Genomic DNA, 20,031 nt, shown 5'->3' on the forward strand with positions numbered 1-20,031 from the left:
ATTCATCATTACTAAAGTATCAATAGTTCGTTCCTTTTTGTTGCTTTAGTATTCATTGTTGGATACTCACTGGATAATCATTTACCAATGGGTGGACCTTTGAATTGGTTCGTTTTTTTGGATACTGCAAATAGAACTATGAATATCCGTGTACAACAATGACCTCAAAGAACTGGTTTTCCCAGTTCCGTGCATCTTCATCGCCTCCCCAAGAAGTCTTTGCCAGTCATTTACAGGGATACTACCCAGTTTATGCCCTGCTCCAGCTCATATTTCTCCCATCACCCCAGCCCTAAGCTCGAAGACTCACTCACCCTGAGGAAACAGATCTTGAGAACACAGGCTGTGGCACAAACCCCAGGTTCACCTGTTGGCTTGAATATGTTTAACCCTATAGCCAATGCCATAAACAATTCTCAGAAAGTGACTTGATAGTCATGTAACCAAAGGTCATAGCAAGAAGTTAGTTCTATTTTCCAATATTCCCTAAAATGACAATAATTTGTAAGAGGGGCTCAGGATTACTGAAAGCTGTTGTACTCAAAATGAGGGTTCATAACAGCTGAAGTAGACACAGATTAACATCAGCCAAGGGAACAGACTGGAGGGGCCGAGTCTGGGGAAGTTCCAAATGGAGCTTCCAGCCGCCTTTCCAACAATGGAATCATGGGCAGTGTGACTTTATTCCCCCTTATTTTTAATTGAAGTATAGCTGATTTACAATGTTGTGTTAGTTTCGGATGCACAGAAAAGTGAGTCAGTTTTACATGGTGTTAGTCGCTGAGTAGTGTCTGACTCTTTGCAACACTGGACTCCAGCCGGCTAGGCTCCTGTGTCCATGGGATTCTCCAGGCAGGAATACTGGAGTGGGTTGCCATTCCCTTCTCCAGATCTTCTCAACCCAAGGATCGAACCCAGGTCTCCAGAATTGCAGGCAGATTCTTTACCATCTGAGCCACCAGGGAAGCCAGAGTTTGACATATACATAATAAATCCCTTTAATTTAAAAAATATTAACTTTTTAAAATTGAAGTATAGTCTATTTATGTTGTGTTAGTTTCAGATATATAGCAAAACAATTCAATTATTCATATATATTGGGCTTCCCACATGGTGCTAGTGGTAGAGAACCCACCTGCCAATGCAGGAGACATAAGAGACGCAGGTTCGGGAAGATCTGGAGGAGGGCATAGCAACCTACTCCAGTATTCTTGCCTAGAGAATCCCATGGATAGAAGAGCCTGACAGTCTATAGTCCATAGAGTCAGAAAGCATCAGACATGACTCAAGTGACTTAGCATGCACATACGTGAATATATATTCTTTTTCAGATTCTTTTCCTTAATAGGTTACTACAAAATATTTAGTATAGTTCTCTGTCTATAGGCTCTTGGTTATGTTTTTCATTTGGCCACACCTTCAGGCTTGCAGAATAGTAGTTCCCCAACCAAGGATAGAATCTGTGTCCCCTGCAGTAGAAGGGCAGAGTCCTAACCATGGGACTGCCAGAGAATTCCCATGGTTATCTATTTTATATATAATAGTGAGGGTTACTTTCCTGACATAAATGTGTGACAGCAGGCAGGCAGGGGGTATCACCAACCAGGAGCTCCCCTGAACCCCAATGTCCAGTCTTTATCTGGGGCTGGATCCCAGCAGGCTGGAAGGAAACCCACAGGCCTGATTTTAGTTTCCAGTCCCTGCAGAGGTCCACTGACACCATGGACTCTATAGCTTCCACCCTAAATCAGTGTGGGTGTGGTTTTTCCTTTTTCCTTTGCCGATTTTAGTGTCTATTCTTTCTGTAATACATGTAACCTGGAGGATAACAAGTTTTCTGAGTTCTATCAGTCTTTCTAGCAGATTATCAGACATGAGGGTGGTCTTGGGGACCCCCCAACACAATAGTGAAAGTGAAAGTCACTCAGTTGTGTCCGACTCTTTGTGACCCCACAGACTGTAGCCTGCCAGGCTCCTCTGTCCATGGAATTCTCCAGGCAAGAATACTGAAATGGGTAGCCATTCCCTTTTCCAGAGGATCATCCCAACCCAGGGATTGAACCCAGGTCTCCCACGTTTCAGGTGGATTCTTTACCAGCTGAGCTACCAGGGAAGCCCCCCAACACAATATGGAAGGTCCTTTTTTGACAAACATGTATATATCATTACACATATTATTAAACATATACATATGTATGTTGCCTTTCCTTTAAAAAATATATACTTGACTCATGGCTACATTTTAAAGATAGGAAATTCAAATGATGACATATATATATTTAAATGAATAATTATTAACTCAATTTCTAGCCCCTCTCCCATCCCCATAGTATATGAGGATAAAGTAGAAAGTTCCAAGCTTCTAATCATGGTTTGGTCTTTCTGGTGACCAGTCGCACTTAAGAGATAGGCAGAAGCCCACCCAGAGTCACTTTATGAGAGCATATGTTCCTATCACCTAGGAAATTCCAAGGGATTTAACAGTTCTGTGTAAGATGTTCCTATCACTCCCATCACTCAGGAAATTCCAAGGGTTTCATGACCTTTGTGTCAGGAACCAAGAGCAGTGACCAAATACATTCATCATTATGTCACACTAAGACGTTAGGATTAAATATCTCACTGTTCCTTCTCTGATCTGCCCATCTTATATTCTGACAGGAACCTCTATTCAAAAAGGTTTCTTGCAATAATTCTGACCCTGAGAATCGCTTTCCAATAGGTCCTTTCCTTCAGCGACAAAATAACTTAGGTTAGTTCCTGAGATCATTAAATTTTCAAATCTACATATAATTCATTTCCTATTTTGCTATGAACTGGGGACTATACCATTATGTATAAACTAACAAACAATTTATAATCTAGGTGGAACAATGTGAACATTTTTTAAAAAGTATCCATACCCTTTTCTATGTAAAATTAAGTGAATTATTTCCCCTTTCTCTTTTAATATGTCCCTTTGAGAGGGTAACAGGCAGGAAGGCCAGGTATCTCCAAAGGGAGGAAATAGGCTGCAAGTGTCAGAATTTTTTCTCTCTCCCTTAAGCAGCAGGTGTCAGATTTTTTTCCTTCTCTATACAAAAATAAAAGGTTTCTCATAAAATTCTGTGTTGCCATGATGATACCTGTTTCCACCTGAACTGAACTTTTCTCAAACTTTGAGCTAACCAATGCATTTTCCTTATGAAAATGTTTTACTTAAGCTATGTTAATGAAACTATGTATTTGCTTTGGAATTTGCCTTTCTTCAAAATGGTTCTACCTAACTTTTTCTTTTCTCAAACCTTGGGCTTATAATAGCTCAACAAACCAGTATTCATATCAATTGTTTTATGGCTGGGGGATGACACACCTCATTCCATCCTATCTCAAAAAAATGTATACTGTGGGAGAGGGGCCTGGTGAAACTCCCTCAGTCTTGAGCTGTCTCTCTTATCTGATTAATAGCTTTCTAACAGACATAAAACAGCTTGCGAAAAACTAGCAAGGGGGCACTCCTTCTGCCCCCTTCTGATGTCAATATCAGAAGCTTTGTCTATCACTTTTATACTTTAATAAAACTTTGTCACACAAAGCTATGAGTGATCAAGCCTCGTCACTGGCCCCGGACTGAATTCCTCTCCTCCAGAGGTCAAGAATCCTGTCATCTTTCACGCAACAACCTTTCACCTTGAACGGAAAATTATCAGAAATACTTCATTCCTTATATGTCCTTTTCAACTCATGTAGGTGTACACATACTTTGATTATCTTTGACTGTGGGTAAAATTACCATAGGCATGAAATCTAGCCTTTAAACAATTGCCAGCTCAAAGGTGGAAAGAATTTCCTCTTAAGTTCATCACTGTCATCATCTCTAGGTCCTAGGACAGGACCAAGTCAAGGGAAACAGTTGTTAAAAAGTTTTTTTCTGGATGGTGTGTATATAGCAAGGGAACTGTCTTCTAGAGCCAGAGCTTTGCTGATAGATTATTCATGAATTTTGAGCTCTGTTCCTCCAAGTGAGATGTATAAAGTTAAGCACATCCAAACATGCTGGGTTACATTGTCAGATTAAATGTATTTCATTTCCTTTGAAGGACTTTGGTAGGCTGAAACAACAAACTGAGTAAAGTTAGAACTGAAGAAATGCAAGAGCTAACCATATAATGATCCTGGGTGGGAAAAGAAGACTCATGTCCCTTCAAAGAGGGGAGTGTTAGTGTTAGCTGCTCAGTCATGTCTGACTCTTTGTGACCCCATGGTCTGTCCATAGGATTCTCCAGGCAAAAATACTGGAGTGGGTTGCTATTTCCTTCTCCAAGGGATCTCCCCAACCCAGGGATCGAACCCAGGTCTCCTGCATTGCAGGCAGATTCTTCACCATCTGAGCTACCAGGGAAGCCCACAGAGGGGAATGTATCACATTATAACTTTCAGAGATGAAGTGCAACAGAGACACCTTCCTTTCAATTAAGGAGTCACTGAGGTCAACATTCAGAAAACTAAGATCATGGCACCTGGTCCCATCACTTCACAGGAAATAGATGGGTAAACAGTGGAAACAGTGTCAGACTTTATTTTGGGGGGCTCCAAAATCACTGCAGATGGTGACTGTAGCCATGAAATTAAAAGACGCTTACTCCTTGGAAGCAAAGTTATGATCAACCTAAATAGCATATTCAAAAGCAGAGACATTACTTTGTCAACAAAGGTCCATCTAGTCAAGGCCATGGTTTTTCCAGTGGTCATGTATGGATGTGAGAATTGGACTGTGAACAAAGCTGAGCACCAAAGAATTGATGCTTTTGAACTGTGGTGTTGGAGAAGACTCTTGAGAGTCCCTTGGACTGCAAGGAGATCCAACCAGTCCATTCTAAAGGAGATCAGTCCTGGGTGTTCATTGGAAGGAATGATGCTAAAGCTGAAACTCCAATACTTTGGCCACCTCATGCTAAGAGTTGACTCACTGGAAAAGACTCTGGGAGGGATTGGGGACAGGAGGAGAAGGGGATGACAGAGGATGAGATGGCTGGATGGCATCACCGACTCGATGGACATGAGTTTGAGTGAACTCCGGGAGTTGGTGATGGACAGGGAGGTCTGGCGTGCTGTGATTCATGGGGTCGCAAAGAATCGGACACGACTGAGCAACTGAACTGAACTGAACTGACACCAAAATTAGGAATTTGATTCCAGGTGTACTGTCCTACAATTTGATATATCAAGTTAAAATTGTGACAGCCATCTCTAAAAGATTCATTTTCATAGGGTTTGTTATTTGCTTCATGCACTTTCTGATATTTTGCTGAAGACGTGCCATAGTTGGTGTGTTCAGAGTTTCATTTCTACATGATTTCCTCTGCCAACTGATGACTAGGAACATACCACTGACCCATTTACTGCCTTCAGAGGTCCAACGGTTTCTCTCCAGTGTGAACTCTGACACCTACTGAAATCTTATTTCTGGGGAAGGACTTCTCCAGAGTCATTACATTTATGCCAACTATGACCTCACTGACATATGTGACCTATGAAAGCCCTGTTAGGGTCTATCTTTCCATGAGAGGCTTTCCCAGTCTCTGTGTTTATACTATTTGTCTCAGTATACACTCGCCAGCCATACAAAGAGCCAGAAGGTTTTATTCAAGGGTTTTCCAGCTTGATTGAATGAGTTTATTCCTGTGTGTCTTTTGTGACAAAAATATGACATAATTGACCACTGAGGGTGCTACCACATTCACTAGGTTTCTCTTCTGTGCGAATTCTATTACCTGCTGAGGGTGCATATCTGCCGCCTAGCTGTCCCACAAGGGGTATGTTCTCATCTTCTAGGGGCTTATTACTGTGGGATGGAGTCTGAACTGCCACAGAAGGCATCTGCACAGTCACCACACTAACAGGGCTTTTCCTCTGTACCATATCACTTGGATGTGATGGGCTGAGATGCTTTGAGAAAGCATCTTCCAACTTGACTGAGTCGCCACGTTTCTCTCTTGCATGTAGCATCCCCTTGTGATACACAAGGCATGACAAGTGGGAGAAAGCTTTCCCGCAGTCATTGCAGCCATAGGGTCTCTCTCCTGTGTGAATTCTCCGGTGTCTGTTGAGACACGACTTATCCCTGAATGCTTTCCCACAGTCATTACACGTGTAGGGTTTCTCTCCTGTGTGAATTCTCTGGTGGTTAATGAGACCCGACTTGTGTGAACAGGATTTTCCACATTCAGTACACACAAAGGGAGTCTTTCCAGTGTGAAATCTCTGATGCGAGATGAGGCAGGTTTTCTGGCTGAAGCCTTTCCCACATTCAGTGCATACATAGGGTTTCTCTCCAGTGTGAGTTCGTTGATGTATCAGGAGATTGCCTTTCTGGATGAAGCCTTTCCCACATTCAGTGCATACATAGGGTTTCTCTCCAGTGTGAGTTCGCTGATGTACAATGAGATTGCCCTTCTGAATGAAGCCCTTTCCACAATCGCTACATATATATGATTTCTCCCCTGTATGAGTTTTCTGGTGTGCATTGAGCTGCGATTTCCATCGGAAGGCTTTGTCACATTCCGTGCATTCATAAGGTTTTTCTCCCGTGTGAGTTCTCTGGTGTTCCATGAGCCTGGACTTCCTGGAGAATGCTTTGTCACACAGGCTGCACCCATGAGGTTTCTCTCCTGTATGAACTCTCTGATGATTAATGAGCCGAGACTTCTTGACAAAGCCTTTTCCACAATCGTCGCATATGTAGGGCTTCTCACCTGTATGAGTTTTTTGATGGATAAGCAGCCGTGACTTCTTAGGGAAGACTTTGTCACACTCATTGCATGCATACTGTTTCTCTCCTATGTGGGTTTTCTGGTGTTCATTGAGTCTAGACTTTCTAGAGAAAGCTTTCCCACATACACTGCATCTGTGGGGTTTTTCTCCTGTGTGAACTCTCTGATGATCGATGAGGCGGGACTTCTTGATGAAGGCTTTCCCACATTCAGTGCAAACATGAGGTTTATTTATCTGTTGAGTTCCTAGACATGTAATGATCTGTGAATTTGTGTTCATGGGAATTCCACACTCAGGAAGCTTACTTTCACTGTGAAATTCCTCATGCTTTGCATGGAGGAAGAATTTCCCATTTACATTAGCCTTAACGGGGTTCTTTACTTCATAGTTTCTGTTCTGGCTGATTGAACTTAAGTTTGACTTCAGTGTTTTCCCATGTAAGTAAAGTATATCATGATTTTGCCATAAAGGACAATGATTTTTGCTCTGATAAACATTTCCAAGTGCATTATGTTCATGACATTGTTCCATTCTTTTTGGACAGCTTTGATTTTGCAAGTTCTCCTGTAGAAGACAGTCATCTTTCCTCATTTCTAGGAAAGAAGAGAAGAATGAACCTTCCCATGAACTTGGTACAGAGTGCAACTGTTTAACAAATGCCTTTGGGTAGGTGGGCTCTTTACAGACAATACTATGAACCTCAGTTTAAAGAAACTCCAAGTAGAAAAGAGAACCCTCCTACACTGTTGGTGGGAATGTAAATTAAATTGGTGTAGCCACTCTGGAAAACAGTATGAAGGTTTTAAAAAACTAGAAATAGAGCTGCCATACAATCCAGCAATCCCACTCTTGAGCATATATCTGAAAAAACTATAATTTTAAAAGATACATGCACCCCTATGTTCATAGCAGAATTCACAATAGCCAAAACATGGAACAACCTAAATGTCCATCAGCATTCAAATGGATAAAGAAGATGTGGTACATAATGTAATACTACCCAGACATAAAAAAAGAATGAAATAATGCTATTTGTAGCAACATGGATGGACCTAGAAATTACCAAACTAAGTGAAGTAAGTCAGAAAGAGAAAGATATTATATCACTTATATGTGGAATCTAAAATATGACACAAATGAATTTGTCTATGAAACAGAAAGACTTACAGACATAGAGAACAGACTTGTAGTTACCAAAAGGGAAGCAGGGGATGGATTGGGAGTTTGGGATGAGCAGATGTAATCTATTATAAACAGGATGGATAAACAACAATGTCCTCCTGTATAGCACAGGGAATTATATTCAATATACTGTGAGAAATTATAATGGAAAAGAATATGGAAAAGAATGAAACACTTTACTGTATAGCAGAAATTAACACAAAACTGAAAATCAACTATACCTTAACTCAAAAAAAAAAAAAGGAATAAACTTCAAGTAAATATGTTTGTTATTACCTGGACAAGAGTACAACACAAAAGGGTAAAATAAAGGGTAAAATAGGGCACAGATGAGGTTAGAGCATTCAAAATGAGCAAATACAGATTTGGCTGTTTCGTAATTGTGAACTTACAAAGTATGCTGATAGTAAAATAAAATCAAGTTATTATGAGGCTCAGACAGTAAAGAGTCTGCCTGCAACACAAGAGACCCAGGTTCAATCCCTGGGTCAAGACGATCTCCTGGACCAAGAAGTGGCAACCCACTCCAGTATTCTTGCCTGGAGAATTCCATGGATGGAGGAGCCTGGAGGGCTGTAGTCCATGGGGTCACAAAGAGTCAGACATAACTGAGTGACTAACATTTTCACTTTCATTATCAACAAAGACAGAGGGCTATTTGTTTCCAAATGATGTGGCACACTTTCATACATCCATAAATCTTTATTAAATTATGGCTATGTATCAAGCATTATGCCAGTGATGAGGAAATAGAAACAAAGTCCTTATTGTCACTGAGCATAAATTCCTGTTAGGGTAAAACTGAACATTAAAGCAACAATTAAGAAGGCAGGAGCAAATTGTGAAAAGTGGTTTGAGGAAGCAATAGAGAACCAGGTGGAAAAAATTAGGATATAATCTAGAGAAAGAAAAAACAAGGTTCATTCATGGTGGCTATGATAAATGTAAGGAATCAAGTGTTATTCCTGATTACCTGACCTAGGCCACTGGATAGATGAGTAGTGGTTTTTAATGAGATGGGGACTATCACTGAGGTTTACAATGTTGCTAAATCAAGTGTGCATCTCAAAGCATATCAACCTTCAGGTAGGTTCTGGATATTCAAAGCAGACATGAAAAATTCAACTGAACATACAGATCCTGATAAAGGTCCTCACTGAAGACAACACTGTGGGAATCATCTGTATATAAATATTATTTAAGGATAGGGGATAGGATGAGATATTTGGGAAAAAGTGTAGACTGAAAGTAGATGAAGGCATGGGTTGAAATTTATAGTTTTTGTAACATTAAGATTTTGGGGTTTTTCAAAATATTTATTTATTTATTTGGCTGCACTGTGTCTTAGTTGCAGCATATAGTATTTTTTTTTTTTTTTTAAGTTGCAGCATGTGGGATCTAGTTCCCTGACCAGGGATCAAACCCAGGCCTCCTGCATTGGGAGCTCAGAGACCCAGCCACTGGACCAACAGGAAAGTCTTACGACTTTGAGTTTTAAAAAGCCCAGTGAGGAGCACTCAACATTGACTATACTGATACTAATAAGGGAAATAAGCAGTCCTGTACTCAGGAAACTACAAGGGTTTTAGGACCGCTAAACCAAGGTCAAAGACCAAGATATATATGTATCTTATATCACAATTTCATACTAGGGAACTGGCACCTTTTTCTTTTACCCTTTGTACATGTACACATGTTAATATCCAAATTGTTTCCATTTCATTGTAACAAACCCTAAGCCCACCTCTTGCCACTAACAGCATTTTCTTTCAACAGCCTACATATTCATCCTGGTTTCCATCATTTAAGGAATCCTAAAGGATCACACTACTGATCTCAGGACTCTTGACAGTTCACCTGCCATTTGTCTCAGAACTATTGGATGTACTTAACTACAGCTCACACTACTGCCACCCAATTAAAAAGTAAGACTACATATCCAAGGATAATATAAACCAAACTCACAACGCCACCACTATACCTCAATTATAGCTGACCCTTGAACAACACGGGGTTAGGGGTACAGACCCTCCTCGAAGTCAAGATCCAATTTAACTTTATAAAGATCAACTTTATAGACATCCCTCTGTAGTCAAGGATTCAAGCAACCTCAGATAGCATAGCACTCTATTACATATTTATGGAAAAAAATTCCACATATAAGTGGACCCATTCAAACCTGTGTTATTCAGGGTCAACTCTACTAACAAAGACCAGAACAGTTAGCCTGGAAATAAAAGTTATATGACCAACATTTACTTTATTTATCCATGTACACATTCCACTTGTTCCTGTACAATTACCTCCTAAAACCGGCCCTTAAGGGGCTTCAGGCTAATCTTTCAACAGTTCCCTCAAGACCTAGCATGTTTCCAACTTCATACCTTCATTCTTTGGTCTCCATCATCTTTACTTAAATCCCACCTATGCCTTTTATGTATCAGGCTATTGCCTTCTCATTCTATGTCATTTTGTAAGCTCTATTTCACCTATATTTTGGGTGGGGGATGCTGGGTAGGGCTGGTCACCAGAAAGACCAAACCCTGATCAGATGCTTGGATCTGATCCAATTTTCAGTCTCACCTCCACCTCTATTCTCCAGAGAGGGGAGAAGGGCTGGAGACAAAGTCAGTGATCAATCATGCCTAGGGGGATGAAGTCTCCATAAAAATAACCAAATTACAGGATTTAGAGGGCTTCTGGGTGGCTGAACACATGGTGGTGATGGGAGAGCATTATGCCTAGACACATTGTGGAAGTCCCTCAGCCCCTTCCCCACACCCTGCCCTGGGCACCTCTTTCATCTGGCTGTTCCTGACTTAGATCCTTTCATAACAAACTGGTGATCTAGTAAGTGCAATGGTTCTCTGAGTTTTGTGAGCTGCTCCAACAAATGAATTGAACCTGAGGGGGGAGTCTTTGGAAGCCCCAGTCTAGAGCAAGTGAGTCAGAAGCAAAGGGTACAACCTGGACTTGTGTTTGGAAGTGGAGTTGAGGGGGGGTGTCTGGTGTGATGGAGCCCTTAACCTGTGGGATCTGATGCTTTCTCCAGGAAGACAGTGTCAGAACTGAGTTAAATTGTACGACATTCTGCTGGTGCCAGGCTTCCCAGGGGGTGCTAGTGGTAAAGAATCCACCTACAAATGCAGGAGATGCAAGAAATGCAGGTTAGATCGCTGGGTCGGGAAGATCCCTTGGAGAGGGAAACAGTAACCCTCTCCAGTATTCTTGCCTGGGAAATCCCATGGACAGAGGAGCCTGCTGGGCTATACAGTATATGGGGTTGCAAAGAGTCAGACACGACTGAGCACACAAACATACAGCTGGTGTCGCAGAGAACTGCTTATTATGGGGAAAAACCCAACACATATCTGATGTCAGAAGTGCTGTGAGTGTAGCAGCGGTGAGAGAACAGAGGAGAAACACAGGAAGACCGAGGCTTTCCCAACACACATCTATGAAGAAAAAAAATCGAAGGTTCCAGAGACTGCCTTAAGGGTTTCTCTTTCCTCCCTCCACAATTTATATGTTGAAACCCTATCTGCCAATCAAAGATGATGTGAATGTTAGGACTGGAAATAAATATTATCCAAAGGGGCAAGAAGGTGCAGTTGCCAGAAGATAGTGCTAAAAATCTTGGGGCTTCCTTGGTGGTCCAGTGGTTAAGACTCCAGGCTTCCAGTGCAGGGGCCCCAGGTTTGATCCCTGGTCAGGGAACTAAAAAATTTCCCTAAAACAAGTTCTGACTAAAAAATTGTGTGGCCAAAATTTTTTAAAAAGAATTAAACATGTCTCTTCAGAGAGAGGCGTGGAAGGTATAATTTCATAGCAAGGAAAGCAGAAGCAACCATCAGTGATACAGTGCTGGGGACAGGACAGGAAGATTTGAGAATTCTAAACAGAAACTTAAGAGAAAAAAAAATCAAGATCAAGATGAAATAAACAGGGATGAAATCCAAGAACAGAGACATTCTTTGACACGCCTAAAAGATAAAGAGCTCTTCTATGAGAGCGTCGTGGAAGCTTGGCTTCCATGTTGTCAGACGCTCATGGCTGTGACATCTCTGAATGATGAGAACCTAAGTCCTGTGGCCAACCCAGTGCTGGTGCTCTCACTCACCTGGACAGATTCGACTGTGGACTTTGTCTTCCACGGGCCACAGTTCTCCTCGTTCCAATCTGGAGAGAGCAGCTGACTTGCTGGCTTGATACCCTGTTCATGGGAAATGAGACAGACAGGCTCTTGACTTGGGTTGTGGTCTGCCAGCGTGGAGTTATATTTTAGGAAGTACACAGTGTGCAGCTTAGCCAAGAGAAGGCTCATCTCTCAGGGAAGGGCACGTCATACTCTCTAGTCTGGGACCAGAGAGGAAACTGAGACTCAGGTACCACTTCAGGGCACCATGGACACGGACGAGCTTTCAGAAGCTGAAGCCAAAATAAGAAAGGCCACTGACTGGGGACTCTCTGAGGGACCCGAGGAGCCGTCCTCACCCACAGACACCAGGTTGCTATAGTTCTCCAGCATCACGTCCCGGTACAGGGCCTTCTGAGGAGGAGCCAGGAGCTGCCACTCCTCCCACGTGAAGTCCACGGCCACATCCTCCAGTGTCAGTGATACCTGTAACAACACAGTCCTGCTAGAGTGTTTCTCTGGTTACCATAATAGAAGGCATGTGAAGGAAGTTGTTCTGCTCTCTTTCCTTTTACCATTTAGGCTACATCTATACACAGAGGTGTTTTTTTTTTTAAACTACATTGTCATAGAAGCAAAATCTAGCCATGTTCAAACCTATTTCCCAAAATATTCTGTAACTGTTCAGTCAACCATCATTCAACAAATCAGAAGTTTCTATAATGTCTTCATTAAATCCTTTTGCTAAACTAGAAACATTTGCAATATAGAGTTGAACCATTTGCTACATATATAACTTTTTTTGAAGCAAGTATATATGTACCAGGCACTAAGTATATTCTAGTGACACCCGGATGAATAGAACATTCCTACATTCACCATGAATCTTTGTAACCATTATCAGAATCAACTGTGAAGAAACGCCACACACTATAATTACAAGATATATATGTTAGGAGGAATAAAGACATCTTTCTAAAACATGTCCAAACAGTGAGAGACTAGGAAAGCACATTATGCAAACTAAGAAAATAAATAGCATCCTTCAAAAAACACACAAATACTTACGTACCTATGTACATTATTTATATTTACATTACCAGTCAGGTTCACAGCATACCAGATACATTGCAGAGATAATAAAATGAATGGTAAGATCTGAAGAAAGTACTCAAAATGCAGCACAAACATATAATGATGGACTATATATATAAACCAGAACAATAGAGAGGACTGAGAGAGATCTCACATTCCCCAACTCAGTTTATGAAACTGTAAATACAGTCATAGAAGGGTACTATCCAAAGGCCTAAGAGCTGAGCGAGATCCATGCACAAACATCTGCACAGACACAGAGGCAGACAAACTCAGTGACTGGAAGTACGTACTCCTGCCTGTTTGTTAAGTGAAACCAGGGGATTAGGAAAGAAGCCTGTGAAGAGGACTCTTACTTTTTGCTAGATGTACTTCGTAATCACTGGAGGGTTTTTTTAATTATTATTTATTAGGCTGCACCCGGTCTTCAATGTGGCAGGATCATTTACTTGTGGCTGTGAACTCCTGGGCTTCCCTGCTGGCTCAGCGGTAAAGAATCCACCTGCCAATGCAGGGGATATGGGTTTAATCCTTGGTCTGAGAAGATACCCCATGCCTCGGAGCATCTAAGCACAACCACTGAACCTGTACCTAAGAGCCTGTGCTCCGCAACAATAGAAGCCACTGCAACGAGAAATTCTCGCACTGCAGTTAGACAGCAGCCCTTGTTCGCCGCAACTACAGAAAAGCCTGCACATCAATGAAGACCCAGCACAGCCAAAAATAAATAAAATTATAAAGAAAAAAAAGAAATGTTAAATATAAGTTTACCCTTGACAGCAAGGGTAACCCATAGGATACTCCAATCACGCACGCTGTGCCAACATTAGTCCTTCAGTGTAGATCCCGTTTACAATATATTCCTGATGCTACTTTCCCTGGATGCTGAACTTATTATTCTTTTTTCTGAACATTTAATTTAATTTTATTTTTAAACTTTACAATATTGTATTAGTTTTGCCAAATATCGAAATGAATCTGCCACAGGTATACATGTGTTCCCCATCCTGAACCCTCCCCCCTCCTCCCTCCCCATACCATCCCTCTGAGTCGTCCCAGTGCACCAGCCCCAAGCATCCAGTATCGTGTGATGCTGAATTTAAATCTAAATTTATTTCTGCACAAATCCTATTTTTCCAATTTGTTATTTTCTATTGAATTCAATTGCGTTTTACAGTCCCCCCAGAAACCAATTACAGAATGATGGAAGGAATAAGATAAGCCAAAAAGTTACCTGGTCCTTGATCATTTTCTTCTGATATATTGAGAACTGGACAAAGACTAGGATGTGTCCTGAGTCTCCTTTTGGACTTCCCTCAATTTCGGGTTAGAAATCTTAGTCCCAAGGCAGTGATGTCCCTGCAAGTGAGGACATCGAGGAAGGGAAACCTCCTCATGTCACTTGATGTATCTTGTATCTTGATGTATCAGGGACCTGTGGGGTAAAAAGTAAATTCTCTTTTGAGTGTCCATTTCCTCAGGGCTCAGATGTTTGTCGTTGATATTGTCACTGACCTAATTTCAAGGTCACTTGTCCCTTTATTTGGGGACACAGAGGCTACACATGCTGGAGCAATAAAATAGAAGACTGTAAATGTGAGGATGGTGTTTCTTCCTTCTGTGAGGTGGAAGTGGGGTGACTGTGAAGCGGGAGATGGGAAAAGAGAACCAGCACAACACGAAGCTCCCACAGCAGGGGAATTATCACAGGCCAGTTTCTGGAAAGAGAACATACAAACATGACAACCTGGACAGCTTTGCCCTGGAAACCATGTGTGCTCATGGACCTGCTGAACTACTCCACAGTGCGGAAGAAACAAACACAGGAAAACCAAGGGGAAAAAATTAAAGTGTACACATCAAGATTATTATTTGTGGATATATCCACATTTAGTGGGCTTCCCAGGTGGCTCAGTAGTAAAGAATTCACCTGCCAAGCAGGAGACACAGGAGACAAGGGTTCGATCCCTGGGTTGAGAAGATCCCCTGCAAAAAGAAATAGCAACCCACTCCAGTATTCCTGCCTGGAGAATCCCATGGACAGAGGAGCCTGGTGGGATACAGTCCATGGAGCAGCAAAAGAGTCGAACATGACTTGGCAACAAAACAACAATAACTCATTTAGTAAAAGTATAAAAACAAGTTCAAGAAATGTGATTACAATAAAAATCACTAAATTGTACACTTGAAGCAGATAAACTGTATGATGTTTGAATAAAAAAAATTAGGAAAAAACTATGAGTAGAGCTCTAATTATTTGCTTACTAAAATATTTAGAGGGAAATGTATAAGTGTCTGCAACTTACAGTGAAATATACCCCCAAAAAAGTAAAAAGGTGGGTTGATGATGAATAGAAGAGTGATATATGGATACATATACAATAAAGGAAACACAAAAAAATCATGATGATAAAATCTAGATGACAGGCACACAGGAATTCAAATGTATAATTCTGTAATCCTTGATATATGTTTGAAATTTTTCATAATGAAATCATGGGGGATGGGGAAGCCTATAATAATGAGGCAGGGTGAGCAAAAACCAAATCTTTTCAAAATAATTGCTCTTCTATGCAATAGAAAATTAAAAGTCAGTAAAAAGATTCAAAGTAAAAAGACACCATTCACAATGGCAAAAAAAGTTATAAAATCAAGATGGAGATGAGGGACAGGGAATCACACTCTTGTGCAAATCCAGAATTCATAACCTGTTCTCAAAAGTACTGACTATTTAAGCCTTTAAATTCTATCTAAATGAATGTACATATTGAGTGATGCCAGTCATTAATGGCATAGGTTTGTAGGAATTTTTAAAAAAGAATTTTCACAGAAAAAAAATTGTATGATACATTCATTATGAATATTTATGATAGGAAATTAAATAATGAGGCTAATTATACCAATATTTCAGCAGTTTACTGGAATTGTGAAAATCAAGCATAGAAAAATGAGGACTAAAAAGTAAACTTATGAAAACTTTAAAAAACGTGATCATTGGAGAACAGAATTGGGGTAACAGAGATGCTTTTGTACTCCTGTTAGAACAACTGTGCAAGGAAATATTTACAAGTGTGTGTGCATACACATAGTAAACGAGCAGAAAAGGCCAAATCCTCGTTTTTAGTAGAAACCTTACCACTTTAGATGTGCTTAGTCCTCGGTCTCCAACAACGCTTTCATTTCTACCGGTCCGAGAGGAAAAGATACAAAAAGCCAAAGGCGATTTTACAAATGAAGGCTTGGACTTGAGGAACTGAAGGAGAAAGTAACGTTTGAAACACCCACCCACCGAACAGCTTCCGCTTTCACAAACCTCTCAACGACTGACACACCTGGACACCACCCCCCTCCTCCCGCAAACATTGAATTCATCCCCAAACCTGCACTAGACACCCAGGTTCGCTGACCAGGCGTCCCCCGATCCTGTCATTAAACCGCCTACTAAATCCCGAATCCAAACCAGACACCACTCTTATTGACAAATATCACTCCCTGCCGCAGTCCTCAATGAAGCACGGCCAAGAGACACAAAACCCCGATTACGGATTTTCAATCCGTGATCTCGACTGGACTAAACACCAGAATCCTTCAGAACTGACTCCAACGTCACCCCAACCATAAAATAGCCCAGTCACCAACTCCCACTTGCTTCCTCTTCCTCCACGGACAGCATGGCTCCACCCAACTCGGACGCGAACGAAACCTCAGTCCTCTCATCCTATTCCACGCAGAAATTCACACACTACCCTGATTTTCTCCTGATCCCACCGAGACCTCCTCGAACCCGCACTTCCGAGAATTCTTTTTACTACTGCGCTCTAGCTGGACTACGGCGGCCGACTAGGGGCTGCGGCATTTGTACGAAGCAGGCACATCTGTTTGTTTGGTCGCTGTTGTTGTTGTTGTTGTTGTTTCGGCTTTTCCAGGGAGCTAATGTCTGCGCCCTGCTCGCCACGGAACCCGAGGCTGCCATCTTTTAGGAATTGCCGTACAGAAAGCCAGGCACAAGCACGGAAGTGACAAACGCCAAACCACCCTCACTTCTCTGCTCCTCTTTGCTCCTTCGCGTCCGATTGTAGCCCGACAGGCTCCTCTGTCCATGGGATTTTTTTTTTCCCAGGCAAGAATACTGGAGTGGGTTTATGCACTTCGTTCTCCCGGAGAATCTTCCCAACCCAAGAATGGAACTCGCGTCTCCTGTATTACAGGAGGATTCTTCACGCTGAGCCAGCAATGATTTGCACCTTAAACGCTCCCTCAGCAAACTACACTGATTTCCGCCCAGAAAAGGGGAGGAGAGCAGTCAGGAGCCAATGGGAAGAGGGAATCCAACGTCTGGGGAAATTTTTTGCCCCTGATACTGGGCTAAGCTTGAGCCAGTATCAAGGGCCGAGCTTTCTGAAAACAAGAGTCCAGAAATTTTGTAAGGAATAAATAAGATAACTCCGGGCAGAATAAAAAGTCGTACAAGAAAGGAAAAGTAATCATAGTATACTAGTGGTTGAACTACAGTAGTACACAGTATATAGTAGTATATAAGCTAAGCTAAGCTAAGCTAAGTCACTTCAGTCGTGTCCGACTCTGTGCGACCCCATAGACTGCAGCCCACCAGGCTCCCCCGTCCCTGGGATTCTCCAGGCAAGAATACTGGAGTGGGTTGCCATTTCCTTCTCCAGTGCATGAAAGTGAAGAGTGAAATTGAAGTCGCTCAGTCTTGTCTGACTCCTAGCGACCCCATGGACTGCAGCCTACCAGGCTCCTCCGTCCATGGGATTTTCCAGGCAAGAGTACTGGAGGGGGGTGCCATTGCCTTCTCCGATAGTCATATATAAATAAATACTACTTATAGTTCCCAGGTCCGGCTACTTATAGTTCCCAGGAGACACAGAAGACGCGGGTTCGATCCCTGGATCGGGTATATCCCCTGGAGGAGGGCATGGCAACCCGTTCCAGTATTCTTGCCTGGAGAATCTCCCGGACAGAGGAGCTTGGTGTGCTACAATCCATAGGATCACAAAGAGCTGGACACGACTGAAGTGACTGAGGACATGCGCGCACAAGCAACATAATGTAAACACTAAATCTGATCCAATCATAATTAAGAACTTTTTGGCCAACCCATAATATAACTCTATTGGAAGAATGAGGGAAAGGAAATGCTTGTGTGAAGAGAGCTGTTTGTGTTTGTAAGAGAGGTGTTTTGAAGCTTCCTACAAAGAGGAGACAATATCCCCAAATTAAAGCTCCATTATGGCTCAGTTGGTAAAGAATCAGCCTGCAATGCAGGAGACCTGGGTTCCATCCCTGGGTTGGGAAGATCCCCTGTAGAAGAAAATGGCAACCCACTCCAGAATTCTTGCCTGGAAAATTCCATGGAGAGAGGAGCCAGGCAGGCTACAGTCCATGGGATCACAAAGAGTCAGACGTGACTGCGTGACTATCACTTTTTTTTTTTTTTAATCATCATGTGAAAATTAACAAATAGAACCTCATTTGAAAAATGGACTTGGGAGGCTGGACTCCACCAAATGTTTGGTATCTGAAGTATCCTAAGGTATAAAAAACAGTTTTCCTTTAGTCAGTATTCCTTTTGCACAGCTACTTTGGAAACAGTCTCACAGTTCCCCAAACAGTAAACAAATTTACCATATGACCCAACAATTTCACTCCAAGGTTTATATTGAAGAGAAATGAAGGCAGATGTCCAGACAAAAACTTGTACATAAATGTTTACAGCAGCATTATTGGTAACAGCCAAAAGTGGAAACAACTCAAATATCAATCAACTGAAAAAATAAAAATGTGCTATATCCATATAACAGAATATTGTGTATGCATGTGCTCAGTAGTGTCTGAGTCTTGGCAACCTCCTAGACTGTATTGCTGCCGCTGCTGCTAAAGCACATCGGTTGTGTCCAACTCTGTGCGACCCCAGAGACGGCAGCCCACCAGGCTCCTCCATCCCTGGGATTCTCCAGGCAATCCACTGGAGTGGATTGCCATTTCCTTCTCCAGTGCATGAAAGTGAAAAGTGAAAGGGAAGTCGCTCAGTCGTCTCCGACTCCTCGTGACCCCATGGACTATAACGCACCAGGCTCCTGCATCCATGGGATTTCCCAGGCAAGAGTACTGGACTGGGTTGCCATTGCCTTCTCCCCTAGACTGTATTACTCAGGTATAAAAAGGAATAAGTACAGAAACATGCTACAACATGGACCAATCTTGAAAGTTTATGCTAAGTGAAGGAAGCCAGTTACAAAGACTACATATTATATGATCGAATTTATGTCCAGAGTAGGTAAATCTAAAGATAGAAAGTATATTAGTGGTTGCTTAGATATGGGGAGCATGACATCCAGTACCATCACTTCATGGCAAATAGATGGGCAAACAATGGAAACAGTGACAGACTTTATTTTGGGGGGCTTCAAAAATCACTGAAGATGGTGACTGCAGCCATGAAATTAAAAGATGCTTACTCCTTGGGAGAAAAGCTATGACCAACCTAGACAGCATATTAAAAGGCAGAGACATTACTTTACCAACAAAGGTCCGTCTAGTCAAAGGTATGGTTTTTCCAGTGGTCATGTATGGATGTGAGAGTTGGACTATAAAGAAAGCTGAACACCAAAGAACTGATGCTTTTGAACTGTGGTGTTGGAGAAGATTCTTGAGAGTCCCTTGGACAGCAAGGAGATCCAACGAGTCCATCCTAAAGGAAATTAGTCCTGAATATTCATTGGAAGGACTGATGCTGAAGCTGAAACTCCAATACCTTGGCCACCTGATGAGAAGAACAGACTCATTGGAAAAGACCCTGATGCTGGGAAAGATTGAAGGTGGAAGAAGGTGACGACAGAGGATGA

The 20,031-nt window shown here is 41.9% G+C and overlaps 1 protein-coding gene and 1 non-coding gene across 2 annotated transcripts in view; one reads left to right on the forward strand and one right to left on the reverse strand.

Annotated features, from left to right (window-relative positions):
* The window catches only part of LOC102281374 (zinc finger protein 432), a 29,236-nt gene extending 12,036 nt beyond the window's left edge, over positions 1 to 17,200 (reverse strand). The window contains exons 1-5 of the mRNA XM_070387015.1: positions 16,302 to 17,200; positions 14,400 to 14,600; positions 12,430 to 12,556; positions 12,056 to 12,148; positions 6,014 to 7,346 (exon numbers count right to left, since the gene is read on the reverse strand). Coding sequence (XP_070243116.1) covers positions 6,014 to 7,346; positions 12,056 to 12,148; positions 12,430 to 12,556; positions 14,400 to 14,414 — 1,568 coding nt within the window. The 5' untranslated portion in view covers positions 14,415 to 14,600; positions 16,302 to 17,200. The remainder of the gene's footprint in view (positions 1 to 6,013; positions 7,347 to 12,055; positions 12,149 to 12,429; positions 12,557 to 14,399; positions 14,601 to 16,301) is intronic.
* On the forward strand, positions 11,580 to 11,652 carry TRNAW-CCA (transfer RNA tryptophan (anticodon CCA)). The gene has a single exon. It is a non-coding gene; the product is annotated as a tRNA-Trp (tRNA).
* Positions 17,201 to 20,031: the final 2,831 nt, after the last annotated feature.

The sequence above is a fragment of the Bos mutus genome, chromosome 18 (genome assembly GCF_027580195.1).
Source record: "Bos mutus isolate GX-2022 chromosome 18, NWIPB_WYAK_1.1, whole genome shotgun sequence".
Classification (NCBI taxonomy): domain Eukaryota; kingdom Metazoa; phylum Chordata; class Mammalia; order Artiodactyla; family Bovidae; genus Bos; species Bos mutus.